Genomic DNA, 17,523 nt, shown 5'->3' with positions numbered 1-17,523 from the left:
GCTGAGCCTGCACGTCCGGAGCCTGTGCTCCGCAACAACAGAGGCCGCGACAGTGAGAGGCCCGCGCACCGCGATGAAGAGTGGCCCCCGCTCTCCGCAACTAGAGAAAGCCCTCGCACAGAAACAAAGACCCAACACAGCCAAAAATTAATTAATTAATTAATTATTTTAAAAAAGTGCTCCAATGACCTTGTTTAAAAAAACAAAAATTGAAGTATCAAATAAAAGGAAAAAGCAATCTCTTAATCACTCGAAGGTATTTAAAATTCAAAGTTATTTGCTTTGGTAACCCAAAAGTACTGTTCTACACAGGAATGCCCGAATTATTTTCTGTGTAGACGCCTGAACCATCTAATAAATAAACTGCTTTTTCAGAATAGTTTTTTGGCTGATGCTGATGCTGTTAACAAGCTCGAAGGAAAAAGTTCCCTCAAATAAGAAAAAGAAGAAAGAAACCTTACATGGTATTTGTATAAATGTACTGCTGGTAATAAAATAAAGTCTCAAAAACCAACCTTCCTATCTTGTGGTCATATTCCTATTCAAAATACCTCCTAAGAGACAACTCAGATTTAGAAAATCAAACAGAAATTGGAACTTGGAGCTATTTTTTTTAACTAAGAGAATTTCATACAGGTACACATAAATACTGACATATAATCTAAGCCTACCATTCATTCAAGGGACATTTCAATGTCTACTATACACACACTTCACTGACACTATTAATAGTTGGCTGTCCTGGATTTAAAATTTACCAGTATTTTTTTTCACTCTAGCAGATTTATATTTCAACTCCAAAAAGGGACTTTTTATTTAAATACTCTGTGATTCTCACTCTAAAAAACAAGACTAGAAATATCTACTAAACAATAGCAAACTCAAAATGACCCTATAACAGTATACGGCAGGGACTTCCCTGGAGGTCCAGTGGTTAAGACTCTGTGCTCCCAATGCAGGGGGGCCAGGTTCGATCCCTGGTCAGGGAACTAGATCCCGCATGCTGCAACTAAAAGCCCCGCATGCTGCAATGAAGATCCCGCGTGCCACAACTAAGACCCAGTACAGCCAAATAAATAAATATTAAAAAGTAAATAAATAAAATGTTATTTAAAAGAACAGTATATAGCAGAATATTTTTACATTTATTTGTTAGCACTTCATATTCTGAGTTGTTTGATAGCCTAACTATTGCTCCCCTCTATAAAAGATGCTTAGAAATCTACAATCCTACACACTGCAATTTCTCATAAGAAACAATCCCTCATTTTCTCCAATTTTCACATTAAAGATGAGTTCCACAGCTGTGTTCTCAAGTTTGGAAAGGGCCATGAATCAGACAGGCCAGTGTCAGTCTTTACAACAACCCCTTGCAGAATGTCAGAAGGTCTACCCACCTTCACTGAGAAAAAACCAGAGTATACTTATGAACTTGATTTACTATTATATCTTTTTTAAAAACGGTATGACGGTTCTAGATTTCCTGGGTAAGGCTTATTGAAAGAGTCAAGACACAGAATTTTCTACATTAAATAATAAATTAGGCTTCTTGAAAGAGCCAGGTTCAAAGCTCAATTCTAAAACTTAAAAAGGCAAATCAAAAGTAAAGAGAAAACTAGTTGCTCCACAACTGTAAAGGATCAAAGAGGGGAACTGCAACTCAAGGAGTAAATTTTAAAAACTAGCCTTTTAGAGATGCAATAGCCAATCCATCCATAAAACCACCATAAGTTGGCCATTATACACTGCATACATTACATTCTGAATTGTTACTATCTTTTTTTTTTTTTGCTGTACGCAGGCCTCTCACTGTTGTGGCCTCTCCCGTTGCAGAGCACAGGCTCCGGACGCGCAGGCTCAGCAGCCATGGCTCACGGGCCCAGCCGCTCCGCGGCATGTGGGATCTTTCCAGACCGGGGCACGAACCCGAGTCCCTTGCATCGGCAGGCGGACTCTCAACCACTGCGCCACCAGGGAAGCCCTGAATTGTTACTCTTTAACAGGAAGAATGGGGGGGGGGGAGAGTAAGTAAAAAATACAGTTTTCGTAACATTAAATAAGCAGCCCAGTGAAATATAAATTCCGGAAGAGGGAGGAGGAAAGGGACCCTCTGTATCTGAACATGGCTACTTGAATTTTTTGTGCTTTTCTGGCCTTAACCCACCACCACTTAGCCCATCTTTACCACCATTCCTTCCCAAGACCCCAACATGCACGCATATGCACGCAGGCGCACAAACAGGCGTTCACACACAACACATACACACAGTTACAAGGTTTAAAAAATACAAACCATATCCTTATGTGTCAAAAAATAAACTTCATACAAGAGCACAGGAACTCTGAAGTCTCGTGATTTATCAAAATCAAGAGACAATACCACTGCTAAGCTATGAGCTAATGCAAATTCAGACCTAATACATACACTGAATTTTGAATAAACTCAGTCACTGGCTCTTACATCACCAATTTTTTTTCTAACACATCTAAAATTATAAACTATGAAAACGAATTCTGGAAAATAAATGAGCATGAAAAATTATGGATGAAACTTAAAATTACTGTTGAAACAGAATTTTTTTTTTTTTTTTTTTTTTTTGCGGTACGCGGGCCTCTCACTATTGTGGCCTCTCCCGTTGCGGAGCACAGGCTCCGGACGTGCAGGCTCAGCGGCCATGGCTCACAGGCCCAGCCACTCCGCGGCAGGTGGGATCTTCCCAGACCGGGGCACAAACCCACGTCCCCTGCATCGGCAGGCAGACTTTCAACCACTGCGCCACCAGGGAAGCCCTGAAACAGAATTTTTTTAAAAATCTGTCCATTTTAAAATAAAAGCATTTTTCACAAATTGTTAAAATGAATAAAGAGTTTCAAAAAAAATTTTCTCCATTGCAATAGTTCTTATTGAAAGCAAAAATGCAATACTATCCAATACTCTGGAATTCCTTGCTATTTAATGAAACAGCTTAGACAAAATGCCTTTTTAATAAGTTGCTAAGAGAGATCCACAAAAACTGCAAAGAAACTGCTCTGACAAGTTCCAATAAGGAACATCATTTGAGCACTTTGCTTATAACAGCACTAGTCAAACTACCATCTGGGCTTTGGTTTTAATCAAGCTTATTAGTTAAACTGGAGCTGACATCATTTACATGACTAACCTAAATGAAATCTAAATTACATTACGGATCCATAAGATAGTCACTTACCTACTACCATCCAGTAGATTATAATGTTCTAAGCATCATATTATAAATATATATATATGTGCGCATACACACACACACACACACACACACACACACCCCTATCTATAGAAACATACATAGATATATCAGTGCATCTATCTCCAAGCCACTTTTGGAAAATACACCTACCATAACCTCTAACTGCAGAAAGACACCACATGGTATAATTAATACACTGTGATATAGTTCAATGTACTCAGTACTCTATCCCCAAGACATTCTGATTATATTCCCTAATGAAATTTTTGTTTTCACTCTAAGAAACAAAATATTCTTGGATCAGCAAGAGTAAGCTGCCCAACTTGCTCTTATCCACAATGGAAGCATCTCATTTTAAGATGTAAAAATTTAAATTAACTCTGAAACATCTGCCTTCTCTAAGCCATTAGACCAGCAAGTCACCTTTCAGTAAATCCCTCACCTTAAGCTTTATTTCAAAAAGTGAAGGCAGCAAAATTTGTCCAATTACTACCTTAAAGACAAAGTGAAAAAAAATCAATTTGATTCTATTCCTAGTTATTTTGGCCAATTATTTTGTTACCTTAAGAAGGGCATCACATCAATGCACTAGCTAAATGTTATCCTGACATCCAACAGATCTAAGTACATTATACCACAATTCACTGAGTAAGTGAATAATAATCATCATCCCTGTTTCTATTCACATTCAGTGTGGTCCATGGTACACTGAAAATCATCCCTAACATACCCTCAGCTTTTTTATGTACCACTATGGAAAGAATATAAATACTGTTCTTCTTACCAAAGTCCCTTCCAAACATACTACAGATTCACACTGTGACATTCTTTTCACTTCTTTCCAAAATTATACAAGAACAAATACAACATATTTTTCATTTTGAGTACAACTGATAATCAAGTAAATTCTTAAATTCACATGTGCATCCAAAAGTTTAAAACTCAGTTTGCAAATACACACCACATAATACTGGCTCTAGGGTATACAGAATCTAGACCCAGATACTGCTACTCCAACCAAAACCCACCTATACGCCCTACTAGAATGAATAGTAAGCTTTTTATTTGCTAAACATGTTCTTACAGCATTAACCAAACCTAAACACACACAACTGTGTTAGCAAAGAGAACACTGACAACTGTAGAAAAAAAAAGTACATGTGTTTTTTTTTAATGTCTAATGACACCTATAATTATATAAACCAATTCAGACTCCACAACTTCAACAGGAATGGCAATTTTAAAGATGGCCAAGGCATTTTAAATTAATCAGGCAAATCTCACTCACACCTCTTGGTGCCACCACAAAACCAAAATTATTGAGCAGGATATATGTCTGACCTGATAAGGCAATTCTTAAATCTTTCTCCTATCTAAAATAGTTATCACAGTATGATGACTACTATCAAAAATCAATCCTTTCTTAAAAAATGCACATCCCACTTCGAAAAAGTAGAGGTAAGTAGAATATCATAACACAGAATATATACAAAAATTAGTTCAGTTTAATAACTGAAAAGTTAAGTTTTTGACATTTGCCAAGCAGTCCCACAACGTGCTGGCCCTATGCCATCATGGCCTAGTGCCAGCCTGATGGAGGGCCAGGCTAAAAATAGCAGCCAAGCAGCAGCTGGAACACATAGGTCCTTGTGACCTCAGCTTTATTTCCCTAAATCGAGGGAGGTTGAAGGGAAGGGGACAGTGGCTGGGAAAGAAAGGAATGGAACACACTCTCTTGGTTGGTATTTCTTACCTCTTCCGATTTCTTGCCTTTTTCCCTACCACTCTCTACTATTCCTCACTCCCCCACTCCATTCCCCCGTGCCCAAGAAAGGAAGGGAAAAAGCATGGGCATTAGAGAAGGAGGGAAAAGAAGAAAGATACTTGAGCTCTGAGGCAGGTTAGGTTCAGAGGCTCCCTTCACTCCTACCCTCAAGTCTCACTTGATTCTGCCATCATCACAAAGCAGCCATTGGCCATTTCAGTCCTCAGCTTTACCATGGTCTAGAGAAAATATAAGACAAAAATTACACAGGTGATAATTGTAGGAGAGAAGCAAAAGAGAACTAGACTATGGTGTCAGGAGTTCAAAATCCTAAGTGCTAAGGAAACTTGAAGAATGCTTTAAAAAAAAAAAAAGTCCGGGGCTTCCCTGGTGGCGCAGTGGTTGAGAGTCCGCCTGCCGATGCAGGGGACACGGGTTCGTGCCCCGGTCCGGGAAGATCCCATATGCCGCGGGGCAGCTAGGCCCGTGAGCCATGGCCACTGAGCCTGCGCGTCAGGAGCCTGTGCTCCACAACGGGAGAGGCCACAACAGTGAAAGGCCCGCGTACCGCAAAAAAAAAAAAAAAGTCCGGGACTTCCCTGGAGGTCCAGTGGTTGGGACTCAGTGTTTCCACTGCTGAAGGCTCAGGTTCAATCCCACCACATGGACAAAAAAAAATTAAAAATTAAAAAATTAAATTAAATTAAAAAACAAAGTCCTAAAGAAATAAGGTAAACTTATTTTTTAAAAAAGTCCTCTCTCACATACATCTGATTACAAACTTCTGGTATTTGTGTTTTAGCAGTTTATTTTACGACAAATATTTATTAAAATCATGACCATCTTCTTTGTAGAAATGAGTTAATATAAAGCAGTAGCAGGAACAAAGGTTCAACGTAACCAAATACTACAGTGCTACCTTTAACTTCTGCCAGCCTTTACCAAAAGACCAACAGTAACACCAGAAGAGGCTCCAGGCTCTGCCCTTCACAGTGAAATGATAAAATACCTATACTTCATTTATAAAAATACTGATCACTGTCAGCAAATATTTAACAGCTACAACATGGCACATGTAGCATTCTAAATTGTACTAACGTAATTAAGAGAATTTAAATCTTGCTTCTGTGGACTCATTCTATGTACTATCTTCTTACATTATTTTCCATAATACCTTCTAACCTTAGAGATCTGACACCAATTAACAATGAAAAATGCTTTAAGTAAACAGACTGTTAAATAACGTAGGACCAGGCAGTGAGTCACCTGAACTTTAAGCGCATGAATTCACTAAATGAGCTTCCAATTTATCTGATCAGCTTTTTCAGTTGGTAAGAGTTTAGATGTACTGACAGGTTCTACTGCATCCTTCCAATTAACATCCTTCCAATTACCTATCTCTTTCAAAGAAAATTAAATCTTTTTCTCAGCACAAGAAATAGTATAATTTTCAATCATAACATTCAAAAAGTTGTACAAGATAAATGTATATATGCGACATATATATTGCAATTAGATCTAACATGCAAGTTACTCCTCCTTCAAAAGTTAAAAATGTCTGATGAATGATGATCAAAATCACCCCACACAACCATCTTCCAAAGCTGAAGTTCGTTCACAAAAAGGCACTTTTTTTAACTTTTTGTTTTATATTGGAGTATAACCGATTGACAATGTTGTGATAGTTTCAGGTGCACAGCAAAGCGACTCAGCCATACATATACATATATTCATTATCCCCCAGACTCCCCTTCCATCCAGGCTGCTACATAACATTGAGCAGAGTTCCCTGTGCTATACAGTAGGTCCCACAAAAGGTATTTTTAAAGTGCAGTTTTTCAAATCAAATTTTTAAAATACATGTTAAAAATCATAGCTCTGATCACAATTTAAAATTCTGGCTGTGAAAAATTACCCTAAAAAGTACTAAGAGACTATAAACATGAAGATGAACTTTCTAGAATAGTTAACGATGACACATCACAAGTAATATTATTTAGGGGGTAAGAGTACCAGCCCAGAGAGGCTGTGTCTAGCTCCATAATTTACCACGCTGTGTGACCTTGGGCAAAAGTTACTTGCGCTTTTTCCCTATGCTTCAGTTATCTCATCTGTGAAATGAAAATAATAAAAGTACCTAACTCATAGGGCCGTTAAGAAATATAAAGTACTTGGAGCAGTATCTGGCACATGGTTAAGTGCTCTGAAAGTGTTGACTGGAAATGCTGATACAGCAGTATTAAGAGGCTCACTGTAAATCATGCTCAGTACAATAAAGAAAACCCCGAAATAATACAAGGTCTTTATGAAGAGATGTTAATAAAGCTTTGAGGCCACATCAATTACGTGAAAGAAGTGTACCTAAGGGTTATGTATATAGTACTAGTTACTAGCGATGAGGGTGGGGTGACACTGGCAAACACTGAAAAATGTACAAAAACAGGTCAAACACAGACACTACTGAATAAGTTTTCATATACATACTACATTCAGAATAGACAAATTTCTTCCTGGGTATTGACTTCTATCGTCCTGTGTATGTAGTATTTTCAACTTTTAGTAAATTCTGTATTACAAGGAGGTATGCGTACAGTCATGTGTACTCACACCAACTGTAACAGAGTTTCATACAGCTAGTAATCATAACTAACTTTTCCTGAACTTTAATCTCATCAGAGAACGTCTCTACAGTTTCCAAATGTCTACGAATGTTTTATACTAGCATGTACTAAGCATGCCAGAATCACTGCTTAACTGAAGTCATTAGAATCTGGCCTGAAACTAAAATGTTATCTAGAAATACTTTTATAACATTCAATGAAATGTTAGCCAAATAATCTCTCCAACAGCACAGTCAATTTACATTCACTATATGCTTGTTCTGATTTCTGAGATTTTCTGAAGTTTACCAAACATTCCCAGCAAATTAGGAGGCAGCCTGAGTAGTGGAAAAACAGAGATTCCACGTTTAACTTTGCAATTTACTATGCCTCTCTGGACAAATTACTCAACATGTCTGGGCCTCAGTTTTCTCATGAGCAAAATGGGAGAAGCTGGAATCTAGCTGTACAAATATTCAGAGCTCTACAGGTAGATAATAACTATCATGCAAGAGTATTGTGTAAAAACAGAATCTCATCCGTTCGCATATTTAAGAAGAAACAGAAGAGTGCACCTGTACACAGAGGTCACTGAAATACGCTTGGGGTAGTGATACTCAAATGATACCTAGGTTCATCTGTCTCCTTTTCTCTCACTTGGGAACATCAAATTTGTTACAAATAAATACATAAATAAATATATGTAACATATGCTGACAAAAAACTAATTATCACTAAAAAATTCCACAAATATAAAACACTTAGCATACCCTTTTCCAACAGACTTCACTTACTATCAGCTGAAGGTCAATCTTTAAGTTCAAAATGAAAAGCAGATTTTGCACTGCGTTCTCTCCAAAGCTTGCTTTGGCTATCTTTTCTAGATCAAAGAAATAAAGGAAGCATCCTATTTTTAAAGAATTGAAAACCATGTACAAAGGAAATTCTTAGCAGAACACATGGCGCTGAAAGCAAAAAGTGGAAGGACACTCAGATTTTTCAAACAAATCTAACACACTTTATTTTTGAGACTCTGGCTAGGATTGGGAAACAAGTCTCTTTCCATGGGACAAGACTATGTAACATATTTCTCCAAATTACCACTTGGTACTGATTTCTCAGAAAGAGATGAGTCTTTCCATTCACTATAAGGAGGAAATAGCTCATGTTTTCTAATTTACAGTAATAAATACAGTAATATTTACATACATCAAAAAATTAATAAACCAATAAAATTAGATTACATTTTTATTGCGAGAAAGCATGATTTTTCAAACTATATAATAGTAATCTGAAAGGTAACTGAAAATGGTTTTGTGGGCTCCATGTAGTTTATTACCATTTAAAAAATTGTTGCCTATAATCTGCTTTGTTTCTAAGATGTTTATACTTACCTATAATCTGCTTTCTCTTGTAGGATATTTGTCCTCTTAAATATAACAGGTGAAGGTCAACAGCAGTTCAAGTTAAATGATGGCCCCTATAAAAATTTCTAACACTGGTGTGTCTTATCATATGTATACATAAGCTTCTTAAAATAAAGGTACCAAATTCATTTTGCATCACTGAAGAAAACCGATTTTCCAACACAAAAATATAAAGCACGTAAGCATTTGGAATTAGTACAGACCCGTTCGTATAATTTTTAAAAGGGACAGCTTTCTTAAACGAAAGTATCAGTCATTCCTTCATTGCCATCCTGTTCACTGAACATATTACTAGCTAAAATCACACATTCTTAAGTAAACTCTTAATATGATTCTGAGTAAAAAAGACATGCTGCCCTGCATCTTTGCAGACCAAACATTTAGAGTTGGAACTGACAGTAACTGATTACCCATTGTGAAAAGAAAAGAAGCCAAGGATAAACAGATAAACATCTTAACAGTTGGCCAGGACATACTTAAGACAACACTGACTTTAATTGTTCAATTAATTGCAATAATTGTTCTTTAGACAACACGTTCCACGGAATCCTGATGTTTTAAGAAGGAAAGGTATCCGAGTCTCTCATCTGCAAAAAGGATGAAACTCAATGCACAGTTAAAATAATGTGGGTGGCCTTTTCCTCCTCAATTCCAGGGTGTACTCAGAATACAAGTGTGTAGGGCAGGAAATTAAAGACTGAAGCAAGAGTAGAAATATTTGCTTAATTCAAATCTGCAATTCCACCTTCCAGTATTGTTGAAATATTTTGGCTACGAAAAGTATTCTGTCTCCCAAACACTTTAGATTTCTTCATTGGACCAATACTAACCGCTGGAGAACCAAGTATCATAAAAAATTTCAAGATTGCTTCACCTAAAATTGAAACTCCCTCAGAACAATGCTGAGCACATCTGAGATGCTCAATACTTTCAAGAATCAATTGTAAGCAAATCAAACATCTCAACTCAGATAGAACCACAATAAAAAAAACACATGCAACTAGTTTCAATTTTTTTTCCTTTTGTGTAATTTTTCATTAACCAAAAGACAAAACGAGCATAGGGCTCTCATTCAAATTTGTTCTATATCATTACCTTAATCTCAAAATTACATTCAATTAACTATATTATCATCAATAAACAAAACACCTAACTCTCAAAGTGCATTTAGAATCACATCTTTATTTAATAATCTCTGGACTGTAAAGAAAGTCAAAATACTCACAGGCCAACAAATTAGCCTTAAGTTAGCTGATTAAAATTTTAACCATCTTAAATCTAATAATGATCCCCTTTTACTGCTTTGCTACCCCCTAAATCATAAAATTTTAAGTAACAAATCTGAAAAGACCATGAGAATGTTTAACAAAGTATGAACAGAATTTCTCTCCCAAAAGTAACCAGAAAAAAAACAAAAAAACCTAGCTCCTTCCTTATACAAAAGACTAGTTTCTAGTTTTGTTTAGACATTTCTTGCTTTTAAATGATTGTTTAGTCACAAATAAGGAAATGGTGTTTCAAAAAAAAAAAATTGAGTGTACACCAGTTCTTCAGAAAGGGGACACACACACACACACACACACCCCAAAACAAAACAAAATGTGTTAATTAAAAACACAAGGATAACGATCCTCAGATTTCTTATTACAAAAGTATATGCTGCTAGTTTTAAGAAAAATCCAACCATAATAACAATGAAAATTAAAATTCCCCCCAAAACCTTGCCCATTCATTTGACTGCCCTCCTCCAAAGATACTCACTATCCACTGGTTGCTTGTGTACATTTTCCACATTCTTATACACCTATATGCAAGTCCATCTTTTTTGTTTTAAACAGAAATTGCAGCATACTACATGAACTGTTGAGTTGTCTTTATTTTTTTTCGCTTAAAATTTTCTTTTTTTGTATTTTATTTTTTAACATCTTTATTGGAGTATAATTGCTCTACAATGGTGTATTAGTTTCTGCTTTATAACAACGTGAATCAGCTATACATATACATATATCCCCATATTTCCTCCCTCTTGTGTCTCCCTCCCATCCTCTCTATCCCACCCCTCTAGGTGGACACAAAGCACTGAGCTGATCTCCCTGAGCTATGCGGCTGCTTCCCTCTAGCTATCTATTTTACATTTGGTAGTATACATAAGTCCATGTCACACTCTCACTTTGTCCCAGCTTACCCTGCCCCCTCCCCATGTACTCAAGTCCATTCTCTACATCTGCGTCTTTATTCCTGTCCTGCCCCTAGGTTCTTCAAAACCTTTTTTTTTTTTAGATTCCATATATATGTGTTAGCATACGGTATTTGTTTTTCTCTTTCTGACTTACTTCACTCTGTATGACAGACTCTAGATCCATCCACCTCACTACAAATAACTCAATTTCGTTTCTTTTTATGACTAATATTCCATTGGATACATGTGCCACATCTTCTTTATCCATTCATCTGTCGATGGACACTTAGGTTGCTTCCATGTCCTGGCTATTGTAAATAGAGCTGCAATGAACACTGTGGTACATGACTCTTTCTGAATTATGGTTTTCTCAGGGTATATGCCCAGTAGTGGGATTGCTGGGTCATATGGTAGTTCTATTTTTAGTTTTTGAAGGAACGTCCATACTATACTCCATAGTGGCTGTATCAATTTACATTCCCACCAACAGTGCAAGGGGGTTCCCTTTTCTCCACACCCTCTCCAGCATTTATTATATGTAGATTTTCTGATGATGGCCCTTCTGAACTGTGTGAGGTGATACCTCATTGTAGTTTTGCTTTATATTTCTCTAATGATTAGTGATGTTGAGGATCCTTTCATGTGTTTGTTGGCAATCTGTATATCTTTTTTGGAGAATTGTCTATTTAGGTCTTCCGCCCATTTTTGGATTGGGTTGTTTGTTTTTTTGATATTGAGCTGCATGAGCTGCTTGTAAATTTTGGAGATTAATCCTCTGTCAGTTGCTTCATTTGCAAATATTTTCTCCCATTCTGAGGGTTGTCCTTTGGTCTTCTTTATGGTTTCCTTTGCTGTGCAAAAGCTTTTAAGTTTCATTAGGTCCCATTTATTTTTGTTTTTATTTCCATTTCTCTAGGAGGTGGGTCAAAAAGGATCTTGCTGTGATTTATGTCATACAGCGTTCTGCCTACGTTTTCCTCTAAGAGTTTGATAGTGTCTGGCCTTATATTTAGGTCTTTAATCCATTTTGAGTTTATTTTTGTGTATGGTGTTAGAGAGTGCTCTATTTTCATACTTTTACATGTACCTGTGTCCAGGTTTCCCAGCACCACTTATTGAAGAGGCTGTCTTTTCTCCACTGTATATTCTAGCCTCCTTTATCAAAGATAAGGTGACCATATGTGCGTGGGTTTATCTCTGGGCTTTCTATCCTGTCCCATTGATCTATCTTTCTGTTTTTGTGCCAGTACCACACTGTCTTGATTACTGTAGCTTTGTAGTATAGAATTGACTTGTTTTTACATGAAATATGCTGGTCACCTCTTCTTGTCAGTATATAAAAATATACTTTGTTTTTTCATGGTTGCATAGTATTCCATTGAGTACTACTTAGCCACTTCCCTTCTGATAGAAATTTAGCTTGATTCCAGATTTTCAGTATTGCAAACCATACTGCAATAAGCATCACTCACCGTAATGAACATCACTGTGCACTAATATCAATATATCTATGGAATAAATTCCTAGAAATGACACAAAAAGATTGTGCCAAACATCAGGGGAGGCAGCATCCCACTCTCCCACCTCCTCAATCAATTCTGGGTAATGTCTACCTGTGTGCCAATGTGGTGGATGAAAATGGCATGTCATTTTTGTGTCTCTCTTACTGAAGATAAATACATTTATTAATAATTTGCATTTCTTTCTGAAATGTGTTGTCCATTTTTCTACCAGGTTATTCATGTCTTTTTTTTCCCCGATTTTTAGAATTACCTGCCAGCCTTTGGTCAAACGTGGCAAATATTTGCCCCAGTTAGTTGCTTAACTTGGTTCATCATGTTTTCAATCCTACAGAAACTTTTAGATTTTTTTAAATCAGGTAACTTATATCTGTCTCTTCCTTAACAATTCAAGTTTCAGGTCCCATTAGGGATTTGCCTGCTCTCTCCCAGGCAAAATTTTTGGGAAAATTTATGTGACTTCTAAATCATTACTGGAATGTTGTCAATAATATTTACATACAAGCACCTTACCTTCAGCAATAGCTCCCACTCCATATATCATTAGTTAACAATAATAAGTCAACAACACTTCCTCCAAAACTTCCCATAATCAACTGATGAACAGCTCTGTACCAATTAAATATTGCTTACAGCTGCTACATCAAAGGTTTAATTTCTTTTCCTTTAAATTTCTTTTTCTTAAAATCTAGGAGTTGGAAAATAATAACGAAGCAAGTATGTTTAATTTCCGGGAAATCCCAATTCTGTGTCCCTCAATCCTTAAATAATCTTCAACATTGTAAGTGTAAAATAACCTTAAATAATCTTCAACATTGTAAGTGTAAAATAAAGTCCAACAACTAGATTGTCTGTATTGTATCTATAATTTAGTCATCTCTACAAAAGTCAAAGAATACTTCCTGTACAAACAAACTTGTAATTTTGCAATAGCAGAAAATTGCTTATGATGCTATCAACAGAGTATTCTGTTCTTTTCCATTTCAGGTTATGAAGCGAAAGGGTTCTACCTCAAATCACAAAATTATAAAATAAGCTTCATGTTAGTTCCAATTCAAACCACCACTTAGAGCTAAATTAGATGGTTAATCTAGCCACTCTCTCTGTTCTTCTTTAAGAAAAAAAATCTTGGTCATAAGTTTTCTATCTCAGTGCCAGCTGCCAGGCATTGAACAGCCTTCCATCTCTAAGCTGACTGGCACAACAAGTAATACAACTTGGAAGTTAAGGAAATTGGCAGAACTCAGAAGGGAAAAAAGAATATTTTCCACAATTTGTACAGCACTTGTTTAGCACGTATGTTAAGTGTTTCCAAAGGGGTGGTCAACTCTTCAAACTATATAAGAAGCATCTACTTCACATCAACCACTGCCAGCTCCATTCAGTGGCCTCCTTCTCCTCCCGGGACTATTCAGAAAGTTACTATTTTCTTTACAACTCACCCCGGCCTCTTCACCAATGAAAGCAGGCAAAGCCCACGCTGTGTGTCTGTCTCCTAGAGAAGATTGCATCTTTTATTTATCGTCCCTTGGCTTTATTTTCACAGTGAATTCCTGGCTTAAATGCAATCAGCCAAGAAACCCTCCCTATGTGCTCTCCTGTCATTCCTCATTGCTTGCAAGCAGAGTCAAGCACAGAAGGGGGAAAAAAAAAAACTCAGCATTGCCAGCCAAGCCATAAAAACTCACAAACTAGTTATACTGAGAAACCATGGATGTGCTTCAATCTATTTCAACCAGGCAGGAAACAAGGGGGGGGGCATAATAACTTGAAAGGCTATTAGATTTTTTTTAAAGAATGGATGGCCTCAGAAGTTAAAACCCCCTCTAGACATAAGGAAAGGGGTATCTAACCTAGAAAAGGCAACACTGGGGGCTGCCTTTACAAATAAATGACCATGCAGAAAATCACATTTGCAGATTGCATCAGAATTCAAAGTAACCAGATAGGATTAAAACAAATCTTTAAGTCTCTCTTGGGTCCCCACCCAGCCCCCCACCCGACTCCCAAAGAGAAGGATAAAAGGAACTGACTACGGAAAGAGAAGATTAAATAAAAAATCAGAGGCAGTGATGCTTCCAAACCTCTCCCCATTCATTAGGAACCGTGCTCATCACCACAGTTTAAATAGACAGCAATATGAGAAGGGGGGTTAGAAAATACGTCGTTTTGCAATCAGGAGAAAAAATACGGGGAAAGGGGAGTTTCACTATAGCATTGTTCTTTTCCGTGCAGCTCAAAACATCCCCAGCGCTACAGCTGAAAAAAATATCTGACCAGAAAAACACACTGGAGGGTGGGGGGAGGGGGAGGACAGGGAAAGCTTTTAGAATTCGGTATTTGAGAAAACTCTCATGGTCTGTCAGAAAAAGAAGGGTCTGTGCAGCTTTAAACCACAAGTCCTACTCTCGCCTTTGTCAAATATCTTCTACTTTACAAGCCCCGAAAAGAAATAAAGAGACTCTTTTGTTTGGTTTCCCCTTTTCGGAGGGTGACAGAAAACTGAAAGGGGCACAAATAAACCTGAAAATGAGAACAAAGTGCGGGGTCGTGCCCGGCTGCCAGGCGGTCGCGCAGGGAGGGACGCGGGAGCGGCCGCGGAGCCCCTCCGCCTCACGCTCCTGCAGCCGCCGGCCGAGAGCGCCAAGCCCGTCACCGCTCCCCACGGATCGCACAGAGCACGACCCCCGGTCCCCCGGGCGCAAACCGAACTCCGGCGGCAGGAGCCCCGGGCACGCCGCTGCCCCCCGGAACGGGGAAGAACCAGCCGCTCCCGGCCCGGCTCGCGCCCTTTAATTAGGGGGCGTCCTCGCGGGGAGAGGTCCCTCAGGAGATGGGTCCAGCCCGCCGCGCGGCCCCGAGACGGAGAGGCGCGGGAGGAAAGGACATTTAAATCCCGGGGCGGCCGGTGGAGCTCGCCCGGGCCAGTCCAGACGCCGCAGCGACCCCCGGAGCTCCGCGGCCGCCAGCCCGTCGAAGCCAGGAGAAAAGAGGCAGCCGAGTGGCATTAAAATGTATTTCCCTCCCTCAAATGGAAGGGGCGGGGGGTGAGGAGGGGGGGGGAAGAGGAGAAAGAAAGACGAGCGAGCGACAGACAAGAGGAGAGAGAAGGAGGAGCGCAGAGCGCGGCCCGGCCGCCGTTTCGGCCCCGGCCGGCATTGTCTGTGCGGCCCGCGCTCCCTCCCCCGCCCCGCACGGCCCCGCCACAGACACCCTCCGCCGGAGCCCGGCCCGTCAGCCCGTGCCTTTGTCCACATTCACCCCCCAAAACAGGCGAGCAGCCCTCCAGGACGTGCTCCCCGGAAGAAGGGCGGGGAACCGAGCGGGCCGGGGGCACCCGACACCCACCCCGCGGACCCCGCGGAGGGGCACGTCCTGCTGATTCATTTCCCCCTCGCGCTGGCCCGTCCGGGGAGACAGGGGGCGGGGAGGGCGGGGAGGAAATGGGCGCTCCGCTCTGGAGGACTATCCGGGACGGTGAGGGCACCGGGCGGGGTGCGGGCGCGCGCTGGGCTGAGGGGCTGCCGGGAGGGGAGGGGAGAGGAGGGGGCGGGCGCCCCCCCGAGGGACTGACGAACGGACAGACGGCCCCCGCGACTGCCCCGTGACTCACCGACTTGCAGGACATTGTCGACGCAGCCGCTCTCCAGCAGCGCGATGCCCCCGGCGGAAGGGCAGCCGTGTCTCGTCTCCGCCGTCCGCCGACCCGGCGGCCCCCGCCGACGGGGCCCCGGCCCCAGCGGCGGCGGCGGCGGCGGGCGGCAGCGGCGGCGGCGGCCGAGGTGGCGGCCGGCGAGGACGAGGAGCCGCCCGCCGCCTGCGCCGCCCGCGCCGCCGCCCGCGCCGCCGGGGCCGCCGCTGTCTTCTCCGGGGCCGCCCGCGGCGCCGCCGCCGGTGTTGAAGGACGAGTACATGCAGATCTCCCGCTCGCTGCGGGGGGAAGGACCAGTAGACGATGCGGCGCTGCACCGGCTCCGGGATGCGCTCAAAGCGCTCCTCCACGCGCTGGAACGGCCACTTCTCAGCCACCTTGCGCGCCGCGATGTCCAGCAGCTGACTCGGGGCTCTGGGTCTTGCCCGGCGGCAGCAGCCCCAGCGCTGCGCCGCCCCCGCACGCCGCCGCCGCCGCCCCGCCGCGCCGCCCGCCCGCGGGCCCGGCCGACAGGCAGAGCTGTAGCCGCCACCCGCTCCTCCGCCGCCGCTGCTGGCCCCGCCGCCGCCGCCACCGCCTCCGCCGCCCGGCCGGCAGCAGAGCCGTTTCGCGGGAGGAGGCTGCTGTCCGCGCTCCGCCATGACCGCGCCGCTTCTAACCCGACAGCGGAAGTGCCAGGACCCTATAAACGGCACAAGGAAGCGCGACACGCACACGCCGCCGCGACGCCACGCTGCCATCTAGGGCCCGCCGCTCCTTGTACGGGCACAAGAGGTGAGGCCTTCACCGTGACGTCGAGGCTGAGGCGGGGCCCCGATAGGGGAACCTAGGGCCAAGGGCGGGGCCTATGCAAATCGCCGGGCTGAAACATAAATAGAGCGCTCAGCGGACACGGGGGGTAGCGGGGGCGCTGGGGTTGGGTTCCCGAAGGGTTATGAGAATGTCAGACTGCTGTGACGCGGGGGGCGGGGCTCAGGCGGGGTTCCCGGGGGAGGGGGCGGGCCGCCTGGCCTGGCCTAAGGTGGGTGGTCTCTGCGCCCCCTGCCTACTCAACTTCCCCCTCCAATTCCCAGCCTCCCTTTGATGTCCAGCAAGTGAGGACGCGCCTCGTGGGTCGCAGCGGGGAGGGAAGGGGAGATGGGAGGTGAGCACA

The 17,523-nt window shown here is 41.9% G+C and overlaps 1 protein-coding gene across 1 annotated transcript in view; it reads right to left on the bottom strand.

The window, feature by feature from the left end:
• ZSWIM6 (zinc finger SWIM-type containing 6) overlaps nt 1-17,011 on the bottom strand; it is a 203,006-nt gene extending 185,995 nt beyond the window's left edge. The window contains 7 exon segments of the mRNA XM_060142990.1: nt 16,332-16,380; nt 16,382-16,475; nt 16,477-16,541; nt 16,543-16,656; nt 16,658-16,771; nt 16,773-16,850; nt 16,853-17,011. Of these exon segments, the coding sequence (XP_059998973.1) occupies nt 16,332-16,380; nt 16,382-16,475; nt 16,477-16,541; nt 16,543-16,656; nt 16,658-16,771; nt 16,773-16,850; nt 16,853-17,011 (673 nt within the window).
• Between the last annotated feature and the right edge of the window lie 512 nt (nt 17,012-17,523).

This window comes from Lagenorhynchus albirostris, chromosome 3 (assembly GCF_949774975.1).
Source record: "Lagenorhynchus albirostris chromosome 3, mLagAlb1.1, whole genome shotgun sequence".
NCBI lineage: Eukaryota > Metazoa > Chordata > Mammalia > Artiodactyla > Delphinidae > Lagenorhynchus > Lagenorhynchus albirostris.
This window is presented reverse-complemented; position numbering and strand designations above follow the sequence as displayed.